A 27285-nucleotide genomic window follows, 5' to 3' on the forward strand; every position below is an offset into this window, starting at 1 on the left:
TAAGATTAATACTTTTTTTATTAAAAATTTTGTTATCTTTAATAATAATTATCAAAACTGTTTAATTTTTATTTTTATTATATTTTTTAAATACATTATTCAAATATATTAACTAAATTTAGTCTATAAAACAAAAAAATTTAATATTTTTTTTGTTCGAGACCTCATATTGTTTCGTAAAAATTAGGCCGGCCGGATATTCACTCTGTTTAATTAATTACAGTCAGTGAATTGAAAGAAAAAGGACAATAAAAGATTAAAAGTGAGAAAATTAATTAGAAAAAGGGAGAAAAAATGAAAATGGTGAAACGAAAAAGCTGTTAAGTGAGTGGGATCGAGCAGCGAAGGAAGAAAAAGAATAGCAGAGACAGAGAGAGAGAGAGAGAGAGCAAGAAGCCAAGAACGCACGCACCTCTTTTCTTGTTCTCAGTTACTCTTCTCTATCATCATCGTCGTCGTCAACCCTCTCTATCGGAGCGTGCACACACGCGCACTCACACGATACCTCTCACTCTGTATCCATGCATCCATCTTCTTAATCATCGCCCCAATCCAGGTTCTCTATCCATTCTTCTTATTTTCATTTCCTTTGTGCAAATTCGAATTTCACTGCTGCTCTTCAATTCTCATGTTCAGTTCTCTCTGATTATACTTTATTTTATATTTTCTTTTGGATTTTTTAAAGATTATAATCGTTTAGTTTCAATTGATTGAATCCTGACTGGTTTCGAGGTTCCGCATGTACCAGATTGCACTGCTCGATTCAACTTGCGATTTTGGTTATTTGCATGAATAAATTAAATAAAATTGAAAACAGACTTAGATAGTTAAGTCTTAACACCATCTTGCGTGTTATAGAGAATTGGAAAAAAATAACTTAATTTACGCTTATCGAAGTTTCTTGGCGTTGCAAGTCTTGTTAGATCATTATGATGGTCTTAGGAATACTGATGTTGACCGTGAAAACTGTTTGCAGTTTTATTTAGGTGTAGTTATCAGTTATCATTACTTCTTAACTTTTGTTTTTGTTTAATTGTGATTCTTTTCCCTTTTATTGAATCGTGTTTGGTTGAATCAGGAGCAGAATGGGTATGCCTATGGGCAGTGATGATCCTGCTATACTTAAGTTACATAAGTGGGAACCTTCCGATATTCCACTTGCGCTCTCGGAATTTCGTGAGGCTTTTCTTTCTCCCACAAGAGAGATACTGCTTTTGCATTCTTATGAAAAAGAAGCTCTTTTGCTTCCGCTGATAAAAGGTGATTGCTATTTTCGTTTTTGTTGATTTAAGTTCTGTAGTGGTCACACAGATGTTTCTGATTTGTGTTGTTAAGCTGTTGCGGTATATGCATTTGCTTTCCTTTTTATGCAGGAGAATTACATTCTAGTGCTCCGGAAAGCTGCCATGACAATGATAATCACAGTCCAGGTTCATCGACTCTTTCCTCCCAGGCATTCACTAGGCCTAGTATATCAGATATGGTGAATGATTTACCTTGCACTTCAGGATCAGAAATCAACATTGATACTGATCCTGCTCAACTTAAGTGTCCAAGGTCCAAAAGTTACCCATTTATTAGTGATGTGAGCTCGTTGGCATGGGCACGTTGTGGGGACAGCTATGATCAGCACAGTGATGCTTCATTTAGAGAATTTCTATTTGTGTCCGGAAGATGTGGGGTGTCCATCCATGCTTTTCCCAAATTGAACAAAACCAGAGGAATTGCTCAAGCTGCAGTAGAGGGGAACTTTAGCCAAGGCAGGTGGGTGGAATGGGGGCCTGTTGCTACATTAGCTCAAAACATAGAAGTAGGAGAGTCTTCCAGCCTGAGTGATGAAGGTCAGACTATAAATGGTATTGTTGGAGATAGTGGAGTTGAACTACCGAGAGGTCCTGCTGCTAAGAGATACTTGGAGTCGTTTTTCACTAAAATTGATACTACTGTATTAGATGGTAGTATCTGGAGCAAGTTCCCTAAGAATACAGAATTTCCTTGCTCTGCAGAAGTGGTTTCATTTAACATATTTGATGGAGGTGATGTGTCTAACCAGTCAAGCTTGAGCTTGTGTGGAGATGATTCTAATTCTGATTGTTTTTCTAGTGTATTTGGTATTGAGGTTAATGGTTTCTATGAATGCCCAAGAGTGTTCTCAAGTGCTTCATATTGCTTGGTTGGGCTCTTTTTTATGTTACCGCATGATTTGTCTGGAAATATTAATGATGCAATTCAAGGAGGCAGGATAAGAAATTTACTTCTTGTAGCTAGGTTAGACTATTGGGGTATTCAGTGGGTTTCAATAGTGAAGCTAGATGAAAGAATAAACATAAGTCTAGCAAATAAGTGGATGGATTTTCAGTTTTCTGATGATCTCCTTGTTTGTCTTAATTCTTCTGGCTTGATTGCTCTCTATGGTGCATTGTCTGGTGAACTTGTGACACATTTAAATGTTTCACATGCTTGTGGACTTAACCCTCATTTTGATATGAAAGGGTCAGAAAAGTTTTCCTTGAGTGATGGTACAGATATTAAGCAAGAGTGTGACATTAAGGCTAAGTTGTCTGATCAGCATAGTGGTTCTTTTAGGAGGTCATTCAAAAGGTTCGTTGTTGCTTCACATACCTCCCTTTTAGCTGTGGTTGATGAATGCGGTGTGATCTATGTGATTTCCTTGGGTGATTATGTGCCTGACAAGAACTATTCATATGAGAAGTTGCTTCCATATGGTCAGCAATTTGGGCTTGGAATGTTGGTTGGTTGGGGAGTTGGTGGGTATGATATAAATCACAAAGTGGTATACTCTAATTCTTCTGGCAATGCTCGTTCTAGTGATTTGAACATGAAAAGTGAAGTGGTTTCTTTCCCAGACAAAGCTGTGGCGGCCAATGTGCTTCAGCAAATTCATGACTGCACATTTAAAGAAAAGACAGACTTGTTTGGCTCCTATTCAAGTGGATTTTCTGCTGCTGCTAAAAATGATAACAAGTTTCATGGTTCTGATTTGAATTCACTTGTTATGAGAACAATATTTCTTCCTGGTTTTAGAGTCTCTGGGGATGATTCCATTTGTTTTTCTCCTCTGGGATTTACTATTCTCTCTAGAAATAATTATGCACAAAATCAAAGAGGTTCTCTGCTTGTCCATTTTAATCTGCAAGTGAAGTTAGATGTTCATGATGACAACTTCATAGGTAGTAAATATGATGTGTGCCACTTTAATGGAAAAGAAGAAGCTATTATTGGAGAAGCACTTGGATGCATTTTCCAAGGTTGTTTATATATAGTGAAGGAAGCTGGTCTATCAGTGTATCTTCCCTCCATTTCAATTTCAACAAATTTTCTTCCTACTGAGCACATTGGTTATTGCCCACCAACTAAGGGTTTAGGGATTTCAGACATAATAAAGGACAATGTGGAAATAAAAGAAACAATGAAAAGGTTTTCTCCTTGGAAAGTTGAAATTTTGGACAGAGTTCTTCTGTATGAAGGCACTGAAGAGGCACATCGATTGTGTTCAGAAAATGGTGAGTGTTACGAAAACCAAAAAGAAAAGGAAAATTCATTTTAACCTCCCATGATGCTTTGCATGTAAAAGAGAGAGAGAGTAAGGGGGGATGTATCTGTGTGTTCTTTTACTGTTGAAACCATGTGGTTTTCTGTTAAATTAGAATAACCCTGATTAGAGTAAAATAAACTTTGGATGGGATATTTATTTCTTTTATTTTTCGAAGTTTGGATAAGGTTTGTATAATAGGGTGGTGGTTAGAATTTCTTAAACATAGTTTTAGCTTCATTATTATTTATTTCCTTCTTTTTCAGGATGGGATGTCAAAGTTTCTCGCATTCGTCAGTTACAAATAGCACTGGACTACTTGAAATTTGATGAAATAGAAAGGTAAGTAGGCCAAAGTTTAGACATTGATCTAATAGGCATCGTATATTTTGAATTTGTAGTTTTGAGTTATGATATGTTGCATGTGTTCATGGATGCTTTGCGCAGCACTATTTCAAGGTGGGATAGTGCTTTGCAGAAATGTAGGAAATATTCTAGGGTGGACATTTATGCTATTTCAGTCTCTGCATTATAATTTAGTATTTTATCTGTGGTGGCAATTCACATGGACAGATGATGGGTCAAAAGGTTGGTCAGGTGCGGGGTGGCACAGTGGATTAGATGTCATTTTGTTTTTCAGGTGGTTTGACGTTGACCAAAGGCATGAAGGTTGTGTTACTTGGGAATGTAGTGTGCATAAACTTGGTCTGGGAAGCTAAATGGCTATGGAGCTTTCCTCTAGAGAGGACTTAATTATAGCACTGGGTTTTTTCAGACTTTAGAATTAGTATGGATAACCAAACGGGTGGGGTACAATGGTGTGACCACTGCTGTTTGAAAATATGATTTGTTTTTTTGTTTTAGGGTACAATATAATATGTATTTTTAACTCGTACATAAACACAGAATATAAAGTCCTCTCTCGGTAAGGAGCTAGCTTACTTATAATAAATATCTACATGTTCTTGAAGCATTTTTTGAATCTTTCAACATCTTGAATCTCACTTTTTGTTACACTAAGAGGGTTTGGACTATAGACAAGGCTATCTGGAAATTTAGAAGTCCAAGGATGGTCAGGTCTGCTGCCTGGACAGAAGTACTGAGTAGGATGAATTATAAGTAATATGCTGGATATTTGTAGGCTTCTTGGTGCAGCTATTTCTTGTAATTGTGCTATATGCAGCTTGGGTTCAGAAATATAATGCTTTTTGGTGCAAAATATAATTTTCATCGACAAGCAAGGTTTGTAGGATAAGATTAGGTGTTTGACTTCTTTTGGTGTAAAGCACATGATCTTTACAAAGGAATTTTCTCCTCCAATATGTTGAGAGATTTAAAAGCTTTGCTTCATTGGTATACTCTTGTTTGGTCTCATTTAGTCTCGTTTCTTATCGTTATGTATACTTCTTTTCATGTTGATAAAATTCCTCTTTATCATAAAAGAAAACTTTGTTGTTGGAGTACATTGGTTTACATTGAATTATATTGTCGTGCATTAAATTGTTTCAGTAATAGTGAAGTTCGAGTTGAGATGGATTACATCGCTGTGCTTATGTAATATTTAGCATTTTTTAACAGCAAAAATTATCTAATGAAATTCACTTTCCAGTTTTATTGATGAACAGATCTTTGGAAATGCTTGTGGATGTGAATCTAGCAGAAGAGGGGATTTTGAGGTTGCTCTTTGCTGCAGTTTTTCTCATTGTTAACAAAAATGGAAATGATAGCGAAACTTCTGCTGCTTCAAGGTAAATTTATTTGCATGTTGCAACTCTTAGCTTTGTTATTAATCATTCATACTTTATTATATAAACCTATTTGCTAATTGTAAGACATGATGTCATCTGTGTTAAATATATAGAGTAGAGGTCTATTCTGGCATTCTAATTATATATGTGACATCACATTGGTCTTTTAGCTTTTGTTTAGTTTCCTTCAGATGGCTATCTTTACGGATTTTTTGTATAAAAAAGTTGTTAGTAAGAGTGTTTCAGAATTTTGGAAATACTTGAATTTTCTTATGGCTAGTTTGTTTAGGACAGCTACATTGGATGAGAAAACTGAAATTAGGTGAGTTTTGAATGTCCCTTTAGGAACTAACCAAGTTCTTTTTCTTATTCATATTCTTTCAGATTTGTTGTGCCTTCTCCTTTAGTACAGTGCATTTGAAAGGAGAAAATAAATTGTTAGAAAAATTTGTGGATATTACTCAACCTTTTTGAGTTATAGGTTTTTTCATCTGATTTATGATATCTTGTTTCTTGTGGTGAACATTTAGGCTTCTTGCACTGGCTACTTCCTTTGCAACCAGGATGCTTCGTAAATATGGAATGATACAACATAAAAGAGATATGATCATTGCAGAGGGCTTTAACAAAACAGAATTACTCTCTCTTCCCCCTATTGAACCAGTTAAACTGCAAGCAGAAGTGGATTTTGCTCGAAAACTTCGTGAGATGGCTCATTTCTTGGAGATCATACGCAACCTGCAATGTAGGCTTAGATCGAAATTCCAAAGGGCCAGTCAAGGATTGGTATGGTTCTGAATGATTCTGTTTCTTGGATTACTATTTAAATTGATTGCATTGTTTCTCCTGAAAATTAGTACTATCTTGTTGCTAATTACAGGCTACTATCGGAGAAGAGTCATCTTTAATTTGTACTGATATGTTGCAGGAAGAATCCCAACTTTCAGTTCATGCTTCAGATTTAGTGTCACTGGACATGTTGAACCAAAATGAGCTTTCCTTACCTCTACCTGCTCCTGGTAGTGACAACAACGAAAACCTTGCACTAGTGCCTGTTGATTCAAAATCTCCTTTGGTCTCGGAAGAGTTTGGTGAAGTATCCCCTTTAGGAGGAAATTCTGAAAAGAAAGTTTTGCCTGTGGAAAATCCGAAAGAGATGATGGCACGCTGGAATGTAGATAATCTGGACCTTAAAAATGTGGTTAAAGATGCGCTGCTCTCTGGTCGTCTGCCTTTGGCAGTACTTAAACTGCATCTTCATCAATCGGAAAATTTTGTTGCTGGCAAAGAGCCTCATGATACTTTCACTGAAGTCCGTGATATTGGCAGAGCTGTTGCTTATGACTTATTTTTGAAGGTAGTTATTTTACTCTCATTAGCTTTCATAAAGAAAATAATGTGACTAATACTATGATTACACAGGGTGAAACTGAGCTTGCTGTTTCAACACTTCAAAGACTTGGAGAGAACATCGAATCCTGTCTCAAGCAACTTTTATTTGGCACTGTAAGGAGATCTTTGCGGGCCCAGATTGCTGAGGAATTGAAAAGATATGGTTATCTAGGACCATATGAGTGGAAGATATTGGAAGATATGTCATTGATTGAGGTATGTGGAATTTATGCCTTATTTTGTGCTCAAGTGCAGTTAACTAATCGATAGAGGAATTTGCATTATCTAAGACTTGCAATCTTATTCGTTCCTTCCTGTGCATGTGTGTGAGAAGAGTCTTTATCCTAGCAGCAGCTTCTGGAAAACATATCATGGGAGGCTAAGAGAGAATGGTACTTCATCAGACTCTGTTTTGCCGATGGAAAATAGACTACAGCTCTTGCATAACCATTCATTTGATAGCCTTGTCATTGAATGTGGGGAGATTGATGGAATTGTCTTGGATTCATGGATGAATATCAATGGAAGTACATCTTCTGTAGAAGTTGATGAAGATGAGGCTCATGTTGGATATTGGGCTGCTGCTGCTATCTGGTTTGATACCTGGGAGCAAAGAACCATTGATCGTGTAAGTTGATTCTGTGTGTTCATGTCTGTATTGATGATATCTATTTTTACACTGAATTTTGATGACACCAAAGATGAGGGTCACATGTTCCCCCTTGAATACACTTTTTGTTGGGTTCTAAACCAATTTTCTTGTCAATTTACATTTACTTATTGAAAGAAAGACTGGGGTGAATGTCTCATACAAGTTCTTAGAAATTGGACTCTTATGCCTAGTTGGAAGTTTGCTATGGTATACTGCATCACATAGAACTTCTCATTTGTGCATTTGTCTCTTCAAGTCTGAGTACTCAACTCCAACCTGTACATTGTAAGATTTGCTTTTGAATTCTTGAAAGTTGCTTTGGTTTGAACTTCTCATATAAAATATTTCTTGATCCATTACTAGCTTTGCCCTAGGTATTTTGGGTTATTAACCTAATGTTGGGCCTATTGCCTTTGGTTTGTAGCTTAGCTAATGGCTGTTGAAGGGGATTGCTGTTACTGATTTACAGAGGGACTAGGCTGCTATTGCTCACTGCTTGCTGCTAGTCTTTCTTAATATTTTGTTTTTTCGTTAGAAGTGAAATAAATCTGTATACCTTCTAAACACGAAAACTCTTCCTTTTCAGTTACTCATGCATTTTTTATTCATCTTTGTGTTTACAGATGATATTGAATCAATCATCTCCTTCGGGAATATCTTTACTGTGGGAATCACAACTTGAATATCATGGGGGTCGCAATAATTGGAAAGAAGTATCTGAACTGTTGGACATGATACCGGCATATGCCATATCTGCTGGAAGCCTTCAACTCAATTTGGATGTTTTGCAAACTACTTCGTCTTTAGGATGCAATATGAAGGCTTCTAATTACGGAAGTTTCTTAGGCTCTCTTGAAGAATTGGATTCTGTATGCATGGAAGTTCCAGATATCCAAATATATCAGTTTTCACCTGATATTTGCTCTGGGTGGTTGAGAATGCTCATGCAGGAAAAGCTTGCAAAAAGATTTATATTTTTGAAAGAATATTGGGAAGGAACAATGGAGATGGTTGCTCTTTTGGCTCGGGCAGGTTTCGTATCTGATCAAGATAAGATTTTGTTGGACAATGATCTTATTGAGACCTTATCAGATAGAGATGGAACTGTACATGCTATGCATAAAATATTTGTGCATCACTGTGCACAATATAATTTGCCAAGTCTTTTGGACCTTTACCTTGATTGTCATAGTTTGGTCCTTGATCGTGATTCCCTTCTTGCATTACAGGAAACTGCAGTAAGTTTTGTAGTTTCCATTGAGTGTTATTGTAATTTGGTTTGATCAATTCTAATTGTTTGTTCTCTCATTCTTTCTTCAAATTACTACGCTAGTATGAGCTATATGATTCCCTGAAATTTGTAGGTTCTGTTGTTTTACACTATAGTGATCTCATTCAGATGTGGTGTAAAATGTTTACAAGGAATATGGAGGATAAGGCATGCTTAGTAACAGAAAAGTAAAATAAAACCCAAGACAATGTCTCTATCTCAATTAATATCCTTACATTTAAGAGGCTTTATTATGGAGATTTCTGTGAAGTTTTCTGCAATATCCCTATTCACTATTATTTTCTTCATTAAGTTAAGCATCTTTAAAACTTCTAGAAGTATGTAATTCTGTTCCATGTTTACTCTTTTCTTCCTATTCATGAGAGGTAAGCTCTAGTGTGTGCAATGCCAAGAGATCTCTTGCTAGCACTACCTCTCAAATCCTTATACTTTTCTTCATTTGCCGAGCTGTTATTTGCATTTCAAGCTTTTTGTAGCATCTGTTATTCTTTTTATCAATATGCCTTTCATGTAATTATGCTTCTTGTTTCCCCCTTGTGGCTACGATGCATACATTGTTCTTATACTTAAAGGTTTGTCCTTTGTGGTCAAGTGTCTTATAACATTCTTTTATCTATTGCTTGTTGATGCTTAATACATTGCATATAAAAACAGGTTGATTGTCAATGGGCAAAATGGCTGCTCTTATCAAGAGTTAAGGGGTGTGAGTACGAGGCTTCACTTGCTAATGCTCGCTCAATTATGTCACAAAATTTGGTTCCTGGAAGTGGCCTCAGTGTTATGGATTTAGATGAAATAATTCGAACTGTTGATGACATTGCTGAAGGAGGGGGAGAAATGGCAGCTCTAGCAACCCTGATGCATGCTGCTTTGCCAATTCAAAGCTGTTTGAATAGTGGTAGTGTAAATATGCATATCAATTCCTCTGCCCAGTGCACATTGGAGAACCTTAGGCCAACTTTGCTACGGTTCCCAACATTGTGGCGCACGCTTGTAGGAGCATGTCTTGGACAAGATACAATGAGCTTGTTGGTTCCTAAAGCAAAAACTGGTTAGCCATTAACCTCATTTGTTGGGTAACTCCTGCCCCAACCCCTTATCCTCAGTTTCATTGGCACTTAAGCTAACTTTTTTCTCTTTTGCATCAATTTGCCTATCACAATTTTGTAATACAGCTTTATCAGATTATCTTAGTTGGCGTGATGACAATTTTTTCTCTACTGGACGTGATACTTCACTTCTACAAATGCTTCCATGCTGGTTTCCTAAGCCCATTCGGAGATTAATACAACTTTACGTGCAGGTAAATTTTGCTTTCCTTTTTGAATGACTGAATTCCTTTGCAATCTTCTCTACAATATTGTCTTAATTCAATTCATGTTATACCTGTCTGGTGTTGTTTCCTTTAAGAATACCGTTTGTTTTACATGTACTTTCAGTGATTGGCAGACAGCTTCATTATTGATCTTCTGTTCTCTCTTTAGTTTTTTTATTCATGTGTCGTATGGTGAAAGAGAAAAACAAAGAACTATATTTATTTGAGGAGTAAATTTTCACTGTCGAACCATGTATAGACAGTCAATATTAGAAGTTATTAAATTAAAGGTCGCATGATGTGGGAAAAAATCTCATGGCTCTATATTTTAAATATTAATTTTGAACATTCATGTCAAGTCTAATAGTCAAGATTTACTCCTTTGACGGTCAGTTAACTCCTCTTCATGTAGTTTGAATGTTCTTGTATACAAACACAGTTATGGAACCCAAGTTATCTAGGTTTGGTTATATTACAGGGTCCTATTGGATGCCAATCCTTTTCAGGGTTTCCTACTGGGGAAACTTTGCTACACAGAGACATTGATTTATTCATAAATGCTGATGTACATGCTGAGATAAGTGCAATTTCTTGGGAGGCAACTATCCAAAGACACATTGAGGAAGAACTACATGGCCCTTTACTCGAGGTATGTACATTGATTGCTTCTTTTTCTACTTTGTATATCTTCTAGTTGTTCTTTTTCTCGAATTACCTTTCCCAATATTATGTGTTATTATCCTCCTATTTCTTGCTACAAGAATGTTAACAGCTTCCAACAACGCTCCTCTTCACCATTATCATTCAGTAATTGGATAATGTTGTTTTGTATATCAAGAATTCTGATCAAATTTTCAGGAAAATGGCCTTGGACTTGAGCACCATTTGCACCGTGGACGTGCTTTGGCAGCTTTCAACCAGATCCTTGGCCATAGAGTTCAAAATATGAAGTCTAAAGAGGAGGCCGGTGCTTCAGCTCATGGACAAGCAAGCATTCAATTAGATGTCCAGACTATTCTTTCACCACTTGAGCAAAGTGAAGAGACTCTGCTTTCATCTGTATGTTTTTCTCCTTGCTTTCTTCTTTTGAAAAAAACAAATCGGGTTATGTACTTTACCTGAGGGAAAATTGAAATAAATCAGTGCATTGAGCAATGTTGAAAAAAAAATTAATACAAAAAACTTCACTTGATAAGTAGAAATTTGATTGACGTCACTCCGAAGTCATGCTTCAAATGAATCTATTTGTCTAAATCCAGTTCAATCTAAAAGCTTAAAGCTATTACATGAAAAACATCCTTCTGCAAGTGTCCTTTGAGCTTTAAGCATGGGTAGGATAATCCACTTTACCTTGTGCCAACATTTGATTTGATTATGAAGAATGGGGATTGGAAAGATTTTTCACCTCAGAGTTTTCTCGTGATTTATGTTTGACAACCTGCGAAACAGTCTTAATATATTTTGCACTAGATCATATAAACTGGTTTTTATATGATTTTACCAAAAAGATGGTTCTCATAGAAATTTTAAATGATAAACATAAAATTGTGCTGCTTGAATTGTCAGGTTTTGCCAATTGCTATTATGCATTTTGAGGATTCTATGCTTGTTGCCTCATGCACTTTTCTTCTGGAGCTATGTGGTCTGTCAGCCAGCATGTTGCGCACTGATATTGCTGTGCTAAAGCGAATTTCTTCTTTCTACACATTAAGTGAAGATAATGAAAATCTCAGGCAATTATCACCCAAGGGATCTATGTTTCATGCAAGATCCCATGAAGGTGACTTGACCGAGTCTCTTGCTCGAGCCTTAGCTGATGAATATTTGCACAAGGATTCTGCAGTAAATTCTACTGGGAATGGAGCTTCAGGTAGACAACCTTCTCGGGCTCTTATGCTTGTCTTGAACCATTTGGAAAAAGCAAGCCTTCCGCTGATTATAGATGGAAATACATATGGGTCTTGGCTGCTAACTGGAAATGGTGATGGAGCACAGTTAAGGTCTGAACGAAAGGCTGCTAGCCAGCGCTGGAGTTTGGTAACAAATTTTTGTAGGATGCATCAGCTTCCCCTAAGTACAAAGTATCTTGCTTTATTAGCTAGAGATAATGACTGGGTATGTAGCTACTTCTCTTTCCCCCCACCCTGAAAATACATTTTTCCTTTTTTTTTCTTTTACTTGAACTGTAATGGTATGATTTATATTTTGCTCCTGTCAGGTTGAATTTTTGTCTGAAGGTCAGATTGGGGGATATTCTTTTGATACAGTGGTCCAAGTGGTGAGTCTTGCTTCCTACTCTAGTTCATGTCAAAAAGTTTGAATGGATAAGTTATGTTATAGCGAAGATTTCAACCTCTAATGTTCTTGTTTCAATGCTAGGCATCAAAGGAGTTTAGTGATCCACGTCTGAGACTTCATATGATGACAGTTTTGAGAGCAATGCAATCAAAGAAAAAGGCAACCTCACCAGAGAAAGGTGATGAAACAACCTTTCCTAATGAAAACATGTGTGTTCCAGTTGAACTCTTCCAGATATTAGCAGAATGTGAAAAACACAAAGGTCCTGGAGAAGCTCTCTTGACAAAAGCAAAAGAGTTGTCCTGGTCAATTTTGGCAATGGTGGCTTCATGTTTCCCTGATGTCTCACCATTGTCATGCCTGACAGTTTGGTTGGAAATTACTGCAGCAAGGTGACTGGAATTGTCTTTTAAGTAATTAAAGTTTTCACGTTCATAATTATATTCATGTGATTTTCATCATGATGTATTTTTATAATGTTCTGCATTTCTTCTGTGAGTAGGTTGCAGTCCTGCACTATTTAGTCCTACTCTGACTAATCTGAAATTGTTTATTTTGAATACATATATGATGAAATCAATGCTCTATATGTTTTTGATCTTTAAAGAGAAAAATCATGCCGATGCTTATTGACATTGTGTCCCTTTTTTGAAATACCTGATAAAGCAATATCATTTTTTAGCCAGCTCCACCTAGTGGAATATCCATGTGCCGCACATGCATACTCAAACATGTGCTGAAACTAGAAACTAATTCAGTGATTCAAACTCATTATCTATATCTATGGACAGAGAAACTTCATCGATCAAGGTGCATAATATTGCTTCCCAGATTGCAGATAATGTTGGAGCAGCTGTAAATGCAACCAATTCCTTGCCTGTAGGTGATAGAGTGCTTACATTTCATTACAATAGGCAGAGTCCCAAGCGTCGACGGTTATTAACACCCATTACAGTCGACTCATCTACTTCTGTAATATCTGAGATCTCAAGTACTTTTATGGGTCCAAAAATATTTGATTCCCAAGGTAAGTCTATCGAGAATGAAAGAGATGTAGGACAGACGGGAGGTATAATTGTTGCAAGTGAATCCAATGAAAGGCCAGCTTCTCTTTCCAAGATGGTTGCAGTGCTTTGTGAACAACAATTGTTCTTGCCTTTGCTAAGGGCATTTGAGATGTTCCTTCCATCATGTCCATTGCTGCCATTCATTCGTGCCCTTCAGGTAAGCTAGCTAATCCAAAATGCTTCTGATTCATGTAGTGATGTATAGTGGAGACTGGAGAATTCTATTCTGTCTGTGTGTGCTATCATTGGGCAAGTGCCATCAAAATTCTTGGTAATGATGATGCAGTTCTTTATACTTGTGGCTTGACCCTCTTTCTCTCATGTTGTTCCTTTTGCCATATTTAATTTAAAAAAAAAATGATTAAAGAGAAAGACTATCATACAAAGAAAGAGGGCAAGAAATCCTGTCTAGAAAGCATTGGATGCTTTGACTGGCATTTTGCATCTTAATTGGATTTGTGCATTGAATTAGGCCTTTTGTGTATCCAGCATCAGTTTTTCTTTTTTTTTTTGGATATCTTCCGTGCAATACTGATATACCCTCTTTGGTCAGGCATTTTCACAAATGCGCCTCTCAGAAGCTTCTGCTCATTTGGGTTCCTTTTCAGCACGAATTAAGGAGGAACCGATGTACTCACAGGCAAATGTGGGACGAGAAGGACAGATTGGAACATCATGGATTAGTTCTACAGCTTCAAAAGCTGCTGATGCAGTGCTTTCAACTTGCCCCTCTCCGTATGAGAAAAGATGCTTAATGCAACTTCTTGCCTCCACTGACTTTGGTGATGGTGGACTTGCTGCGGCACACTACCGAAGGGCTTATTGGAAAATTAATTTAGCAGAACCTATGCTTCGTAAAGATAATGTGTTGCATTTTGATAATGAAACTGCAGATGATGCTTCACTGTTGTCTGCACTAGAAAATAATAGGCAGTGGGAGCAAGCAAGGAACTGGGCCAAGCAGTTGGAGGCCAGTGGAACCCCCTGGAAATCTTCATTGCATCATGTCACTGAGTCTCAGGTAGTATTTATAATTGAAAACCTGCTTGTGACATTCTACAGTTCTTACAAACTGTAACCTCAATTTTGGGGAAGTCTTCAACCAATCTTAAAATCTTCATGTTTATGTTTACAAATTTCACTATTTAATGACTACTTGAACAGCTATTTGGGTTCATAGATAATTTGTAGGCTGAATTAACTTAACTTTTGCTCTAAGTATGAGCTCCAATGAAGCTTTATTATTATTATTATTATTATTGTTGTTGTTGTTGTTGTTGTTGTTGTTGTTGTTGTTGTTGTTGTTGTTGTTGTTACCGTGATGAATAGTGGCAATTTGTGTCATATTTTGCAAATATTTCTCACCTCCTCTTTTCCTCAACTTTCTTTGCCCCTTATACAAATTCTAGGCCGAATCTATGGTAGCCGAGTGGAAGGAGTTTCTTTGGGACGTACCAGAAGAGAGGGTTGCTTTATGGAGCCACTGTCACACATTATTCATCAGATACTCCTTCCCTTCTCTTCAAGTGTGTTTGGTTTCTAGTACCTGTTGTAAAGTTCAATTAAACATATATGCTACGTTTTTTCTTAATGTTTATATCCATTTAATGATTGTAGGCTGGGTTATTTTTCCTTAAACATGCTGAAGCTGTTGAGAAAGATCTGCCTGCAAGGGAGCTTCATGAAATTTTATTGCTTTCTCTGCAATGGTTGAGTGGGATGATAAGCCTTTCCAGCCCGTATGGAACATATCAGATTTACTTTTTGAACTTCTGTTAATATCTTTACTTATCTTGTTGCTCAATTTTTCAGTGTCTGCCCATTGCATCTTCTGCGTGAAATTGAAACCAAAGTATGGCTTTTAGCGGTTGAATCTGAGAGCCAGGTAAAGAGTGAAGGAGACTTCAATTTTACCTTTTCTATCAGGGAGAATGCTATCAAGAATGAATCCAGTATTATTGACCGAACTGCAACCATAATAGCAAAGATGGACAACCATATAAATTCAATGAGGAATAGAATTGATAACCAAATCCCTTACAAGAATCAAGTAGTGGATGCTGGCCTCTCAACTACTTTTGGTGGTGGTTCAAAGACAAAAAGAAGGGGCAAAGGATACATGCAATCAAGACGCCCACCTCTTGAAACAGCAGATAAAAGTGCTGATAGTGATGATGGATCTAGTGCCCACTGTTTCAAAAATGAGTTGCAGTTGAATGAAGAGAACCTAAAACTGGAAATGTCATTTTCTAGGTGGGACGAAAGGGTTGGCGCAGCAGAGCTGGAAAGGGCTGTACTATCTTTATTGGAATTTGGGCAAATTGCTGCAGCCAAGCAACTGCAATCTAAGTTCTCTCCTGAAGAAATACCATCTGAATTTAAACTTGTAGATGCGGCCTTGAAGCTTGCTGCTATTTCAACTCCTCCCAGCAATGTATCTTTGTCAATGCTTGACGAAGAAGTGCGTTCAGTTATACAAACACATGGTCTACTGAAGGGCAAGCACCATGTGGACCCACTGCAGGTTCTTATCTAACCACCCTCCTCTACCTAAAAATACACACATACGTGTACGCGCACACGCGTGCACTATTTTTCCTGCTGTATTTTGCCAATTAGTTTCCTTTGAAAATTTTTTAAAGATGTTGACATGATATGTGTATTGATAAAATATTGTGGACATACAATGATGCTAGGTTCTGGAGTCTTTGGTGGCCATTTTTACAGAAGGCAGTGGGCGCGGGTTATGTAAGAGAATAATAGCAGTTATAAAAGCTGCAAACACCTTGGGACTCTCATTTTTTGAGGCGTTCAACAAGCAACCAATTGAACTGCTACAGCTCCTTTCTCTTAAAGCACAGGAGTCATTTGAGGAGGCAAACATGCTGGTGCAGACTCATCCAATGCCAGCGGCAAGCATTGCTCAAATACTTGCAGAATCTTTCCTAAAGGTTTGGTTCTTTATTATCTTCAATTGTGTGTGTGCATTTCCCCTTTTATGGGTATATTGTCAATGTTGAATATGTTAAAATCTGCTTATTGCCTGTCCCAATGAAGTAAAGAAATTAACCAGGATTTTTGAACTGGCATCATTTTTGGTTGTAGGTTTATTCATATGTCAATGTTGGGTTAAAAAACTGTTTATATATACAATTGTGTAGATTCTAAGAGTTCATAATACAATATTTCTGTATACAATTTATATTGTTCAGGGTGTGTTGGCTGCACATCGTGGAGGGTATATGGATTCACAAAAGGAAGAAGGACCTGCTCCATTGCTGTGGAGATTTTCAGATTTCTTGAAGTGGGCAGAGCTTTGTCCCTCTGAACCAGAAATTGGGCATGCTTTAATGCGTTTGGTGATTACTGGACAGGAGATACCACATGCTTGTGAGGTATCACAATGATAGTTGTCAGTTGTACATATTTTTACCAGAAACTTGGTACCGTTATCAGATGATCCTGTTTTCAACTTTCTGTCCTCTTTCTCCAATAAAATTGTAATTTCCATTAATATCTTTTCAATACCCCCTTCTTTTACATTGCTATTGTGCTCAGCCTTATTCTTTAAGCAGATAATCATTTTGAAGCTGTAACATGAAGGGAAAATAAAGATTCATTGTTGCAAAGTCACTCCATTATTTTGAAGCTGGCTAACTCGTTCTGCCTGATGAACTTGACATTTTTCAGGTTGAGCTTCTTATTCTGTCCCACCATTTCTACAAGTCATCTGCATGCCTTGATGGAGTTGATGTCCTTGTAGCTCTTGCTGCAACTAGGGTTGATGCTTATGTATTGGAGGGTGATTTTTCATGTTTGGCTCGATTAATAACCGGGGTTGGAAACTTTTATGCTCTCAATTTCATTCTTGGCATTCTCATAGAAAATGGTCAGTTGGATCTTCTGCTCCAGAAGTATTCTGCTGCTGCAGACACCAACACAGGCACTGCTGAGGCTGTCAGAGGATTTCGAATGGCTGTTCTTACATCTTTGAAGCATTTCAACCCTAATGACCTTGATGCATTTGCTATGGTCAGTATTTCCTTCTGTTGGTAAAATGGCAACTGTTACAATGTTGTCAGTGTAGCATATAAATATATATTAATTAATGATTGTATGCTGTGAAGTGCTAACATATAAACTTATATAAAAAGTTGTATAATTGATAACCTTTTGCCTTAGAGGATATTTCCTCTAATGCCTGCCACTTGTATGTCCATGATCAAATTATAAAGCTGGAATACCCTTCTTTTTCTTTTGGTATTCGTCCTGCTATGTAAGATATGAATACATTTTTGGTCTTGGCATATTCTATTTCTATAGGTTTAATTACTCTGTTGGTCCTTATAGTTTCGCAAAATTTTCAATTAGGTTCCCATACTTTTTTTCCTTTTAATTGGGTTCCTGCACCAATTTTTTTTTTTCAATTAGGTCTCTCTTGGTAGTAATTGGCTTAATTATATAGGGATCCAATTATAAAAAAAAAAAAAAATTGGTGCAGGGACTCAAATAAAAGAAAAAAAAGTGTAGGGACTTGATTAAAAAAAAAAATTGGTGCAAGGACTCGATTAAAATGAAAAAAAAAGTATAGGGACCTAATTAAAAATTTCGCGAAACTATAGGGACCAACAGAGTAATTAAACATATTCTATATTAAAATGTTGATAGCTTTTCAAGCATCGACTTGAAAGGTGGACAAGTTGCTTTTTTGCAGTTGCTCAAATTCTTTTCTTGTTTCTCTCTTTCTCAAAGTCTGATTTAATATCTTTCAAAGCTCAGGCTAACTTTAGATTAAAGTATGTGTTAATTTATTGATTATGGTTTTGTGCTCTTTATAGGTCTACAGTCATTTTGATATGAAACATGAGACAGCTGCTCTTTTAGAGTCACGAGCACAGCAATCGTGTGAACAGTGGTTCCGCCGCTATGACATGGACCAGAATGAGGATTTATTGGATTCCATGCGCTACTTCATTGAAGCTGCTGAAGTTCACTCTTCCATTGATGCTGGCAACAAAACACGAAGCAATTGTGCACAGGCTTCCCTTCTGTCCTTGCAAATTCGAATGCCTGATTTCCAGTGGCTTAATCTATCAGAAACCAATGCTAGACGAGCTTTGGTTGAGCAATCTCGTTTTCAAGAGGCTTTAATTGTAGCTGAAGCTTATAACCTAAACCAACCAAGTGAGTGGGCTTTAGTACTCTGGAACCAGATGCTCAAACCTGAAGTGATGGAGGAGTTTGTGGCAGAGTTCGTTGCAGTTCTACCTCTTCAGCCGTCAATGCTGATTGATTTAGCTAGATTCTATAGAGCTGAAGTGGCTGCTCGAGGGGACCAATCTCATTTCTCTGTCTGGCTTACAGGTGGAGGCTTGCCAGCCGAGTGGGCTAAATATTTAGGAAGATCATTCAGGTGCCTATTGAAACGAACAAGGGACTTGAAGTTGCGGATGCAATTGGCTACACTGGCAACTGGATTTGGTGATGTTATTGATGCATGCAAGGAGGAATTGGATAACGTCCCTGACAATGCGGCACCACTAGTGTTGAGGAAGGGTCATGGGGGAGCTTACCTCCCTTTAATGTAAAACTTTATACTGTTTGGACAAACCACATTGAGCAGGAAGGTGGTTCGACCATGGGCTTCTGCTGATATGAAGTCAGTTAGTGTATTGCTGAAAACATTGAAGGATGCTGAACAGAACAAACCAGAAAAAGCAAAAAAGGCTGGACAAAATGGAAATTGGATGGTTAGTTGATTGATCAAGCTGAGGTCCTTATACATATCTTTTGGGGTTGAGAATATGATTGATGGTTGTATATTAGGCCAACTGTATCTGTAGCTCATTCTTGTAAGAACCATTCTAGTTTTGTTTTCTCCATTTTTTTAAAAAGTTGGTTGGGGTCTTAGGGCCCAGGGGGTTTGCAGGGTGGAGAGGTAGTTTATTGTCTGTTTTGAGGCCTGTAGAATAGAATGTTCCATTGGTTCCCATTTCTCTTCTTTTTTGGCTCTAAAAGTGTATAGTTGTTATTCTTGTACATCGATATAGAATTCCAGTTAGTGGTTTATTTGGAAAGGAATATTTCGAATTTTCGATCCAGCAACCCGATGGACAAAATTTGTTGGTGAACAGAGCACTGTTTCTTTGTCTTCCCTATCACGACAAAGATACCACCTCTAGGGGATCACTGCACCGCCTGATTAGTGGTTGGTTACTCATTAAAGTGCCGTATAGTACTAGAAAAACTTAAAACACTAGATTATGAATTAGATAACCACTATAAAGATATTTTTATATGGAAAAAAAATTAATTTTGAAGCACTGTCCGTCTAAAAAAGTTTTACATGTGTGTTTAAAAACAGATGTGATTGCAGTGTAAAATAATATTTTACAGTCAGGGCATTAAAATTAAACTTTTTAACTGAAGTACTTAATATAATTTATGTCAACGTCTTTATTTGTAAACAGTGACAATTGCCACTTGCATCCAGCAGGGTAGCAACTAGCACCAAACAAATGGCGACCCACACCGTGTTGCCACCTTAACGTTTTCCCAAGTTTTGAAACCCTTCATCTCCCTCCTTTCCCTGCCCCAAAGCCCTATCCCTTCCAAATCATTGTCTACCCATTCCTTCCAGAGACATCTACCTCTTCGGTGACTAGCATTGATGACACGTGACTAAGGTTTACGGTTTGGTTGGTACTAGTGGCTGGTTTGAGTATGATCCAAGAACTGGGGGGTAGGAAAAAGATGAGAATGAATTGAGGCTGGTAATGATGCAGTATTTGTTGGGTGGGCTTTTGTATTCTCCGAATGATGGGAAAGCCGGAAAGGTGACAAAGGGAGGCAAGGGTGAGTGGAAGCAAGTTAAATGATTGGACAAGATTTCGTTTTGGGAAATGGCGGTCACCCCCATAGCTTGTAGTTACAGCGATGCGAAGTTGTTTCTAGTTCTGAGAGAAGGCACACCTGAGAATGAGAGAGAGGCGATCACGTTCCCAAGAACAATGAAGATGGTGAATTTTAGGGTACGCTTTGTTGGTCATACACCAGATCCTCACCTTCCCACAGGATATTTTTCAGTTAAATTGTGTTGTTTACTCCTAGGCTGTACATAGTGCGGGTAAAATTGGGTTTGACTTAACTCAGTGTCGGTACTAACTATATACTGGGTTTATTTTTTAGGTCCTAATTCGATTCTAAACTCGATAAAACCTAAATATTTTTGGATCATAATTATATTGGGTTCATCCGAGTCTTTAACGCTTTAATAATAATTTATAAAAAAAATTATTTATAATGCATTTATTTATAAAAAAAATTTGTTATTGAGATGTTGATATCTATATTTGAACTTGAATTTATTTATAAATTCTAATTTGATGCTTTTTGATCTATTTTTTAATTCAACAAATGTGATTAAAAATAAAACAATAAATTTATAATTAATATAACATAATATTAAAATTAATTTAAAATATATATACTTTTTTTAATTTTCTAGTACACTTGAACTGAGTGAAGCCGAATTCGTCTTAACTCAAACTCGACTTTAAATAATGACCAAATCTATTTTTGAAATTCATACCCGATCTTAGACCCAATAAAATTACACCAAACTAGCTTCTAAAATGTTTGGTTCGGATCATGTACACCCCTATTCACTCCTTCCTCCTGCTTAAGATTGAAAAACACCTAAATCTGTTTGGAACGATATCATATTGTAGTATTGTACCTCGTTGGCTAGTTTTCTTAATCTTGATACTCCCGTAAACAAGTTACTTGTTACACAAGACTTTGTTATAAGTTTCTTTCACTGGAGGCCTTACATTAACTATCCAAACGAAACTGTAATCTTATTCCTATCGCTTAAAATTGAGAGGGAATATAACAAAAATATATCAAATTACACATAAAAAATGGCACCAAGAAAAGTGGAGCTGCGGCAATCTCTTATTTAACCTTTTCTGGCTGAGACTCTGAAGGTGTAGGACGCCTCTCAGCCAGAAAACGTTTTGTACCCTCAAGAACACCAAAGAATATCGAACCACCGATCCCTATCCATAGTACTCGAGGCCCAACACCCTGTAGTGAATCAGGTTACAATTAATAAGAAAAAAAACAACTTGAAAGCACATTCCAAAGATTGAAAATTGAAGATTAAAACCATTGCAATATGGCAATAGCTTTCTGAACCTGCTCTGAGCGTTTAAGGTACAGTTCATAATTTGGTGAGAATTTGGACCATGCTAAAGGTTACCACTCAAGCTGGTGTGTCCAAGAAAGCAAAAAACCCATACCTTCAAAAGTGCACTAGGTCCTTCTTCCTTGATAATTGTTTGAACACAATCTACGATTCCATTATATTGGTTTGCAGATCCCTTTAGGAGGAAAATGAGAACTTTGTTAATGGATTGATAATTGAAACTGGATATTCTTACTGATTTGCATGCGGATTACAGTACATAACATGGAATCATCTGCATATGGCGTTATACGAGTTTCACGTGAACACGAGATTGAAAAGGAAGAATACAGCAAAAGAAAAGTAGTAGGAAACAGGATTATTTAACCTGAACCATTAATCTTGTCTTGATGACATCAAGGGGAGTTGTTATAGCTCCAGTTAGTGCACCTAGAAAAACAAGATTGTTAATCACATTTTAACACTGACATAATGCTTTAAGTGCTACTGTGCTAGCAGCAATCACACACCTTAAGAGGTTAATTAAGAGAGTGGGGATCTATGTTGTGCTACAAGCCTACAACTTAGTATGTGTACACGTGTGTGTGTGTGTGTGTATATATATATATATATATATATAGGAGTAGTCTTCTGATGTCATTTAAATATTTAATTACCTGCAAATGCACCAATAATTGCATTTTCTGGATCATTCAAATTTCTTCGGGCCTAAAAATGGAATGGCAGTCACATCCTCCATCAAGAAATACAGTGCAACAAAACATATAATTATAGAGCTTGAGAAATTTACCGCAGCCATATAACCTATCCTAATCTGCTCATAGATGCAAAACTGAATAGCATCAAAGGGCAAATCCCGCAATAAAAAAGATCCATACCCCTGGGTTTCAAAGATCAATGTCAAAGAAACATTTTAGCATACAATCACACATGGAAAATAGGATTGTCAAATGTTTCTCAAAAGGAAGACATAGTGAGGAGTTTCATACAGCATAAAGTCCTTTAAAACCTTCCTTAGCAGCAATAAAGCGGACAGCACCAGCAGCTGAAGTAAACTGTCCAGTTTGCATTCGTTGCTTAACAACCTGAGAAGCATTAAAGAAGATGAAGCCGTTCAGATAAAAAGTTTTACAAGTTGTCCAGCGAAACAGTTTTCAACCGTGAAATATCATTCTAACAAATTAGAACTAATTTACCTCTGTTGGAACGCGAATCAGTGAAGCAGCAATGCCCCCTATGGCACCTGCAGTCTAATAAAATTTAAAAGCCCTGTGAGAGTTTTGTTTTACCTCGACAAAAGAAACATATCACAAAGAACTTATCATCAAGAAATGCATGTTCCAGCAATATTGCCACTAATGGAACCTGCAGTCTAATGAAATTTACGAGTATCTTGAAAGATTTTTTACCCCCTATCCAAGGACTTTACATCAAGAAAAGTATGTCCCCAACTGGCCAAACTTCAAACTTGAAGTTAATGTACTTGGTACATGGCTTGTTTTAAAGCTAGCTTAACATATTTATTGAAACATTTTGAGCATGATACTTAAAAAATTGGTAACAGGTGTTTAAACAACATAAATCCTCATATGCCTATATTTTCAGATCAAGGTTTATGTAAGTAATATCTTACCAGATGAGCAAAAGCACTCAGGTTTTCAGGAAACATCCTCAACAGTTTCTGCTTCAGAGGTTCATAAACTCCAACAAATAAAGCTGATGCCCTTAACATTTAAAAGCAACACCAAGGTGTTAAAGAAAAAAATTTATGAATTCATACCTTGATAAGTAGACAACAAAAAATCTTGAAAGCTAAGTGAAAAATTGAATGATATCACAGTTTACTGGCAATCCTTATTTGAATCCATGTCTCTACTAAAAGGACTCTTATATGCAACTGAGTCAAAAAGAATTGTAGAGAAAGACATAACTGAAAATGAGCTTCTGCAGTTAGAATTTAGAATTTACAAACTTCCCTTGTTTTTGTAGATTATATAGAAAGCACCTTCGTGAAAAATGCCAGCGTATTAAGCTAGGCCACTAAGCACTAATTGGATGAATCATCATCAATGGAAATGAACATAAGCACCCAATGACTATCCAAGTGTTTTCAAAGATGATTAGAATTCTAAGATTGTCTAGTCAACATAGAAAACCTATAATGTTTGAAACATCATGCTATCCATGAGGTTCTCACGGTAAGACACCAGCAAGGTTCCCTGCCAATCCAGAATAAAGTCCCTTCAGTATTAGTTTTTCTCCTCCCCGAGCAGCCTGGATTGGAGGAGAGCATCATCAGTATGGTAAATGTCAAATGGGAATATTCTGTTTGCTATTAAAAAAAGAATCATTATTTGTTGGCAATATATTTCTGTGGCCACTAACTTAAAGGATCACATTATAAAAAGAAACATAAAAATGGAATCAGGAGCATACATAGGTCACACATATTAAGAATAGATGATTCGATATCGATCATTGCGACTAGATCAATTGCATCCTAGGAAAAACTTATTTCAGCTTTGCCTTTTTCTTTTTTTCTATCTTTAATAAATAGATAAATAATTGCAATGCTTTACCGAAGAATCTAGCGTAGCTGGTACTATAGGGATATTTTATGGTTGGATCAGTATTGCACATTGTAAAAATCAACACACAAGCCACGATCTTTGTTGTAAATTGTTTCACCATGGAAACCTACCTGCAAACGTGTTTTTATAGTGTCAATTGGGTATAAAGCTGTTTCAACTACGACTCCGGCTGTACCTCCTGCTATAACGCCCTCTGCAAAATATATTAGGCTCATCAAATAGATTCAATTTTAATAAACTCACCTGGATCATACATTGCCTGCCAACTTAAAAGATAAAACACTACTCCTTACTCCAGTCCTTCACGTCATATATAGATCAGGGGATATCATATCAACCTTCTATGTAAAGTCGGTCTAATGGTAATCAACAATTGTGAAGTTTTGGCACTCCCTTAACAAGTATTTGTTAATAATGCTCCCTCACTCGTACGAACAAGAAGCGGCAGTGTTTATCAATGCAATAAAATCATTTTTGTTCTCCAGTTGTCTATGTTTCACACTCTTTTTATAATATGTGGCATCTATGGTGCTAAATTAATTTTTTCTATCCAAATCACCCAAATATGTGAATAAAACTTAACTATTGGAAGTTTAACTTCTCAGAGTTCAAGCCACCATGTATAAATGGTGGACAATAAATAAAGTTGACGTATCCATTTTTTGCAAACTTACAGTTGCACTTACACATAAAATTAGGACATGAAATACCAGTAGTGTTGCAAAAAATGACCAATTATACTTTGCTAAAATCAAACGATAAAACGGATATGATTTATTTGCTAGGAACAACAAAGGAGGCCTTCATTTATTAACTCTTTCTGATAATACCAAAGGAGGTATTGTAGTTACCAAATAAAGTGCGTAAGAAATCAAATGGCTTCTCCTCTCCCATGCTAACTGAAGCAAAAGGATTTCTCAGCTGCACGTTCTGTTTTCTCTTTGTGCAACCACCTGCAAAACCAAATTAGCGGTTCAAACAAGAAAGCAGAGCGAACTATGCAACACAACTATATAAGCAGAGCGCACTATGCAACACAACTATGTCAATATTGCATCACATTTTTCTTTTCTAAAGAAAGAACCCTTCTATACCAAGTGACCAAGCATAAGAAATATGAATTTCAATCAGCATGAACCTATAATCGCATAAGCGCAATTAGGCATACCCCTTGTTAGATTCACATCCAGAGAGATACAAAATTGTAAATTACGGAAAAATGTGCTGTTGTTACCTGATGATGATGTGGAAGAGTGTTGCACCATAACAAGAGAGAGGGTAGAAGGACCCATCATCAAGGTCCAACGACTAAAAGCAATTAGCAAAACTAAACGTAATTAGCTTACCAAACAAATTAGCGATTGTGTAAACTGTTTGAATAGTAAATTGAAAGAAATTATACACTCCAATTATGCAGAGAGAGAGAGAGAGAGAGAGAGAGAGAGAGAGAGAGAGGTTTACCAGTGCAATAGAATGCAGGTGAAGTGAAGTGATGAAGGTAACGGATAAACGGAGGAAGAAGCGTGGAAAATAGGAGGTTTATGAGTTTTTACCAAGTTGCCCTCGTAAACTTAGAGCTGTCATGCCGAATTTGTTTTAAGTAACGTGCTGTGGCATGAAATATTAGGTACACAAATTTTAAGATTTGTAAGTTGCTAATCTTGGTTGCTTTTGGAGGGTGCTAGTTAGGCGGCACAGGATTCGGTGGTTCAGGAATTTTTGGACCATTTAGTGGTCCAAGTAAAAAATATGTTTTTAGAGTTTTTTATCAATTGCTACGTAGTTCTTGAACTAATTTTAATTACAAATCAACTCCATATATTTTATTTAATTATAAAAATAATTTTTTATTTTATAAATTATTATTTTATCAATTATCTATTATATTTATTAACAATCAAATAAATAACACCCAATTATATCCTCCATTCATCCTAATAATTCCAATTGATTAAAAAATTAACTTTGATCTCGTTACGTTCGTCCATGGCTTCCAAATCGTGTTTCCTTGAAATTCAATCGATTGGTTTTTCAAAATAATCGATTGAATGATAACTCAATCGATTGGTTTACACTATATCACAAAACAATCGATTGAAAGTTGTAAGGCAGAATGGTAAAAAACTTATACCAATCGATTGTTTATACTTTCCAATCGAATGAATGCCTCAAAACAATCGATTGAATTCACGAAAATAACATGGATTTGCCAAATACAATCGATTGGAAAGTGATGACATTGAAGTTTTAGCCAAATTCAATCGATTGTTAATGTAATCCAATCGATTGGAAGGTGATGAAGTTAAATGTTTTGCCAATTTCAATCGATTGGTAATGGTACATAAAATTAATTTATAGATTGGTAATTTATAAAATTAATTTTGCCGATCAATAGTACCTTTTTCTTTTATTCAAGTAAGGCAGAGTAAAAAATACAAAAAGTATATGATATTGATAAGGTAGTAGCGTATCAAGTAGTAAGTATGCTTAATTTATTTATTTGTGTTATGCCAGTGCTCTAATTTTTGTAAATATGTTTTGGAATAAGTGTTTGTAATTAGTTAAATGTTAGAATATATTGAGTAAATTCTTTTAATATATTTAGAGTTAATATAAAACTAAGGGTAAAAAACGTATTTAAGCCAAGGAGAGAAGTTTATTACGCATATAAGCCAAACAAGAATCTGATACAAGAATTCACCAAAGCACACTTTAATGTAATTCGAAACAACTTTATTCGAATTACATTCCTTAATAATTCGAATCAATACAGCTCTAATTATTCCCAACCATTGCATACAAGTAATTTGAATCAACTTAGAACGAATTATAAAAGCATAATTTGAATTGTATCAATTTGAATTAGTAGGAACACGTGAGTAGGAGGAAGTTCGAATCAAATTGATTCGAATTACTCACATTTCGAATCAAATGGTAATTCGAATTACACATTGTACAATAAGATACTAGAAAAAATACTATATAATATAAAAAATATATACTAAAAGAAGTATAAAATAAGATTATAGTAAATTAATTTTAGTATAAAATTATTAAATATAAATTAATTTTAACTCCTATTAGTACATTGAATTAAAAATAACATATAAAAATGTACTTGTATTTATTAAATTTTAATAACATATAAAAATTTAATGACTTTTAAATA

The 27285-nt window shown here is 36.2% G+C and overlaps 2 protein-coding genes across 6 annotated transcripts; one reads left to right on the forward strand and one right to left on the reverse strand.

Annotated features, from left to right (window-relative positions):
* Window positions 1–323: 323 nt before the first annotated feature.
* Window positions 324–19447, forward strand: LOC107480365 (uncharacterized). Of its 4 annotated transcripts, none has more exons than XM_021138868.2 (26): window positions 324–556; window positions 1079–1260; window positions 1374–3524; window positions 3820–3895; window positions 5179–5301; window positions 5832–6087; window positions 6182–6658; window positions 6724–6909; window positions 7028–7321; window positions 7969–8583; window positions 9291–9687; window positions 9812–9939; window positions 10430–10600; window positions 10810–11010; window positions 11518–12066; window positions 12170–12229; window positions 12331–12641; window positions 13041–13473; window positions 13870–14337; window positions 14726–14842; window positions 14934–15055; window positions 15129–15840; window positions 16013–16267; window positions 16529–16711; window positions 17007–17348; window positions 18155–19447. In XM_021138868.2, the coding sequence occupies exons 2-26, from the start codon at window positions 1086–1088 to the stop codon at window positions 18902–18904; spliced, it is 9552 nt and encodes a 3183-aa protein (XP_020994527.1). In that variant the 5' UTR covers window positions 324–556; window positions 1079–1085; the 3' UTR covers window positions 18905–19447. The 4 variants fall into 4 exon arrangements, with proteins under 4 accessions (XP_020994527.1, XP_015955981.1, XP_020994528.1 ...); XM_016100495.3 differs by having other exon boundaries at window positions 6230–6658; XM_021138869.2 differs by having other exon boundaries at window positions 1085–1260.
* A 1574-nt stretch (window positions 19448–21021) lies between these two features.
* Window positions 21022–25718, reverse strand: LOC107480364 (S-adenosylmethionine carrier 1, chloroplastic/mitochondrial). Of its 2 annotated transcripts, XM_016100493.3 has the most exons (13): window positions 25578–25718; window positions 25351–25424; window positions 24968–25069; window positions 24227–24309; window positions 23723–23799; window positions 23159–23249; window positions 22722–22775; window positions 22515–22610; window positions 22316–22405; window positions 22182–22233; window positions 21893–21954; window positions 21620–21700; window positions 21022–21404 (listed from the first exon to the last, which is right to left on the reverse strand). In XM_016100493.3, exons 2-13 carry the CDS (start codon window positions 25409–25411, stop codon window positions 21273–21275), a joined length of 981 nt encoding a protein of 326 aa, XP_015955979.1. In that variant the 5' UTR covers window positions 25412–25424; window positions 25578–25718; the 3' UTR covers window positions 21022–21272. The 2 variants fall into 2 exon arrangements, with proteins under 2 accessions (XP_015955979.1, XP_015955980.1); XM_016100494.3 differs by lacking the exon at window positions 21022–21404 and having other exon boundaries at window positions 21657–21799; window positions 25578–25710.
* Between the last annotated feature and the right edge of the window lie 1567 nt (window positions 25719–27285).

Source organism: Arachis duranensis, chromosome 3 (genome assembly GCF_000817695.3).
Source record: "Arachis duranensis cultivar V14167 chromosome 3, aradu.V14167.gnm2.J7QH, whole genome shotgun sequence".
NCBI lineage: Eukaryota > Viridiplantae > Streptophyta > Magnoliopsida > Fabales > Fabaceae > Arachis > Arachis duranensis.

Bases quoted from the DNA above. Each gene is read 5' to 3' on its own strand.
- LOC107480365 (XM_021138868.2), top strand. From the start codon at position 1,086: ATGGGTATGCCTATGGGCAGTGATGATCCTGCTATACTTAAGTTACAT. The intron at 5,302-5,831 runs GTAAATTTATTT...GTGAACATTTAG, and splicing joins GAAACTTCTGCTGCTTCAAG to GCTTCTTGCACTGGCTACTT. The intron at 9,940-10,429 runs GTAAATTTTGCT...GTTATATTACAG, and splicing joins TAATACAACTTTACGTGCAG to GGTCCTATTGGATGCCAATC.
- LOC107480364 (XM_016100493.3), bottom strand. From the start codon at position 25,411: ATGATGGGTCCTTCTACCCTCTCTCTTGTTATGGTGCAACACTCTTCC. The intron at 24,310-24,967 runs GTAACTACAATA...TATATTTTGCAG, and splicing joins TTTCTTACGCACTTTATTTG to AGGGCGTTATAGCAGGAGGT. The intron at 21,701-21,892 runs GTTAAATAATCC...TTCCTCCTAAAG, and splicing joins AGACAAGATTAATGGTTCAG to GGATCTGCAAACCAATATAA.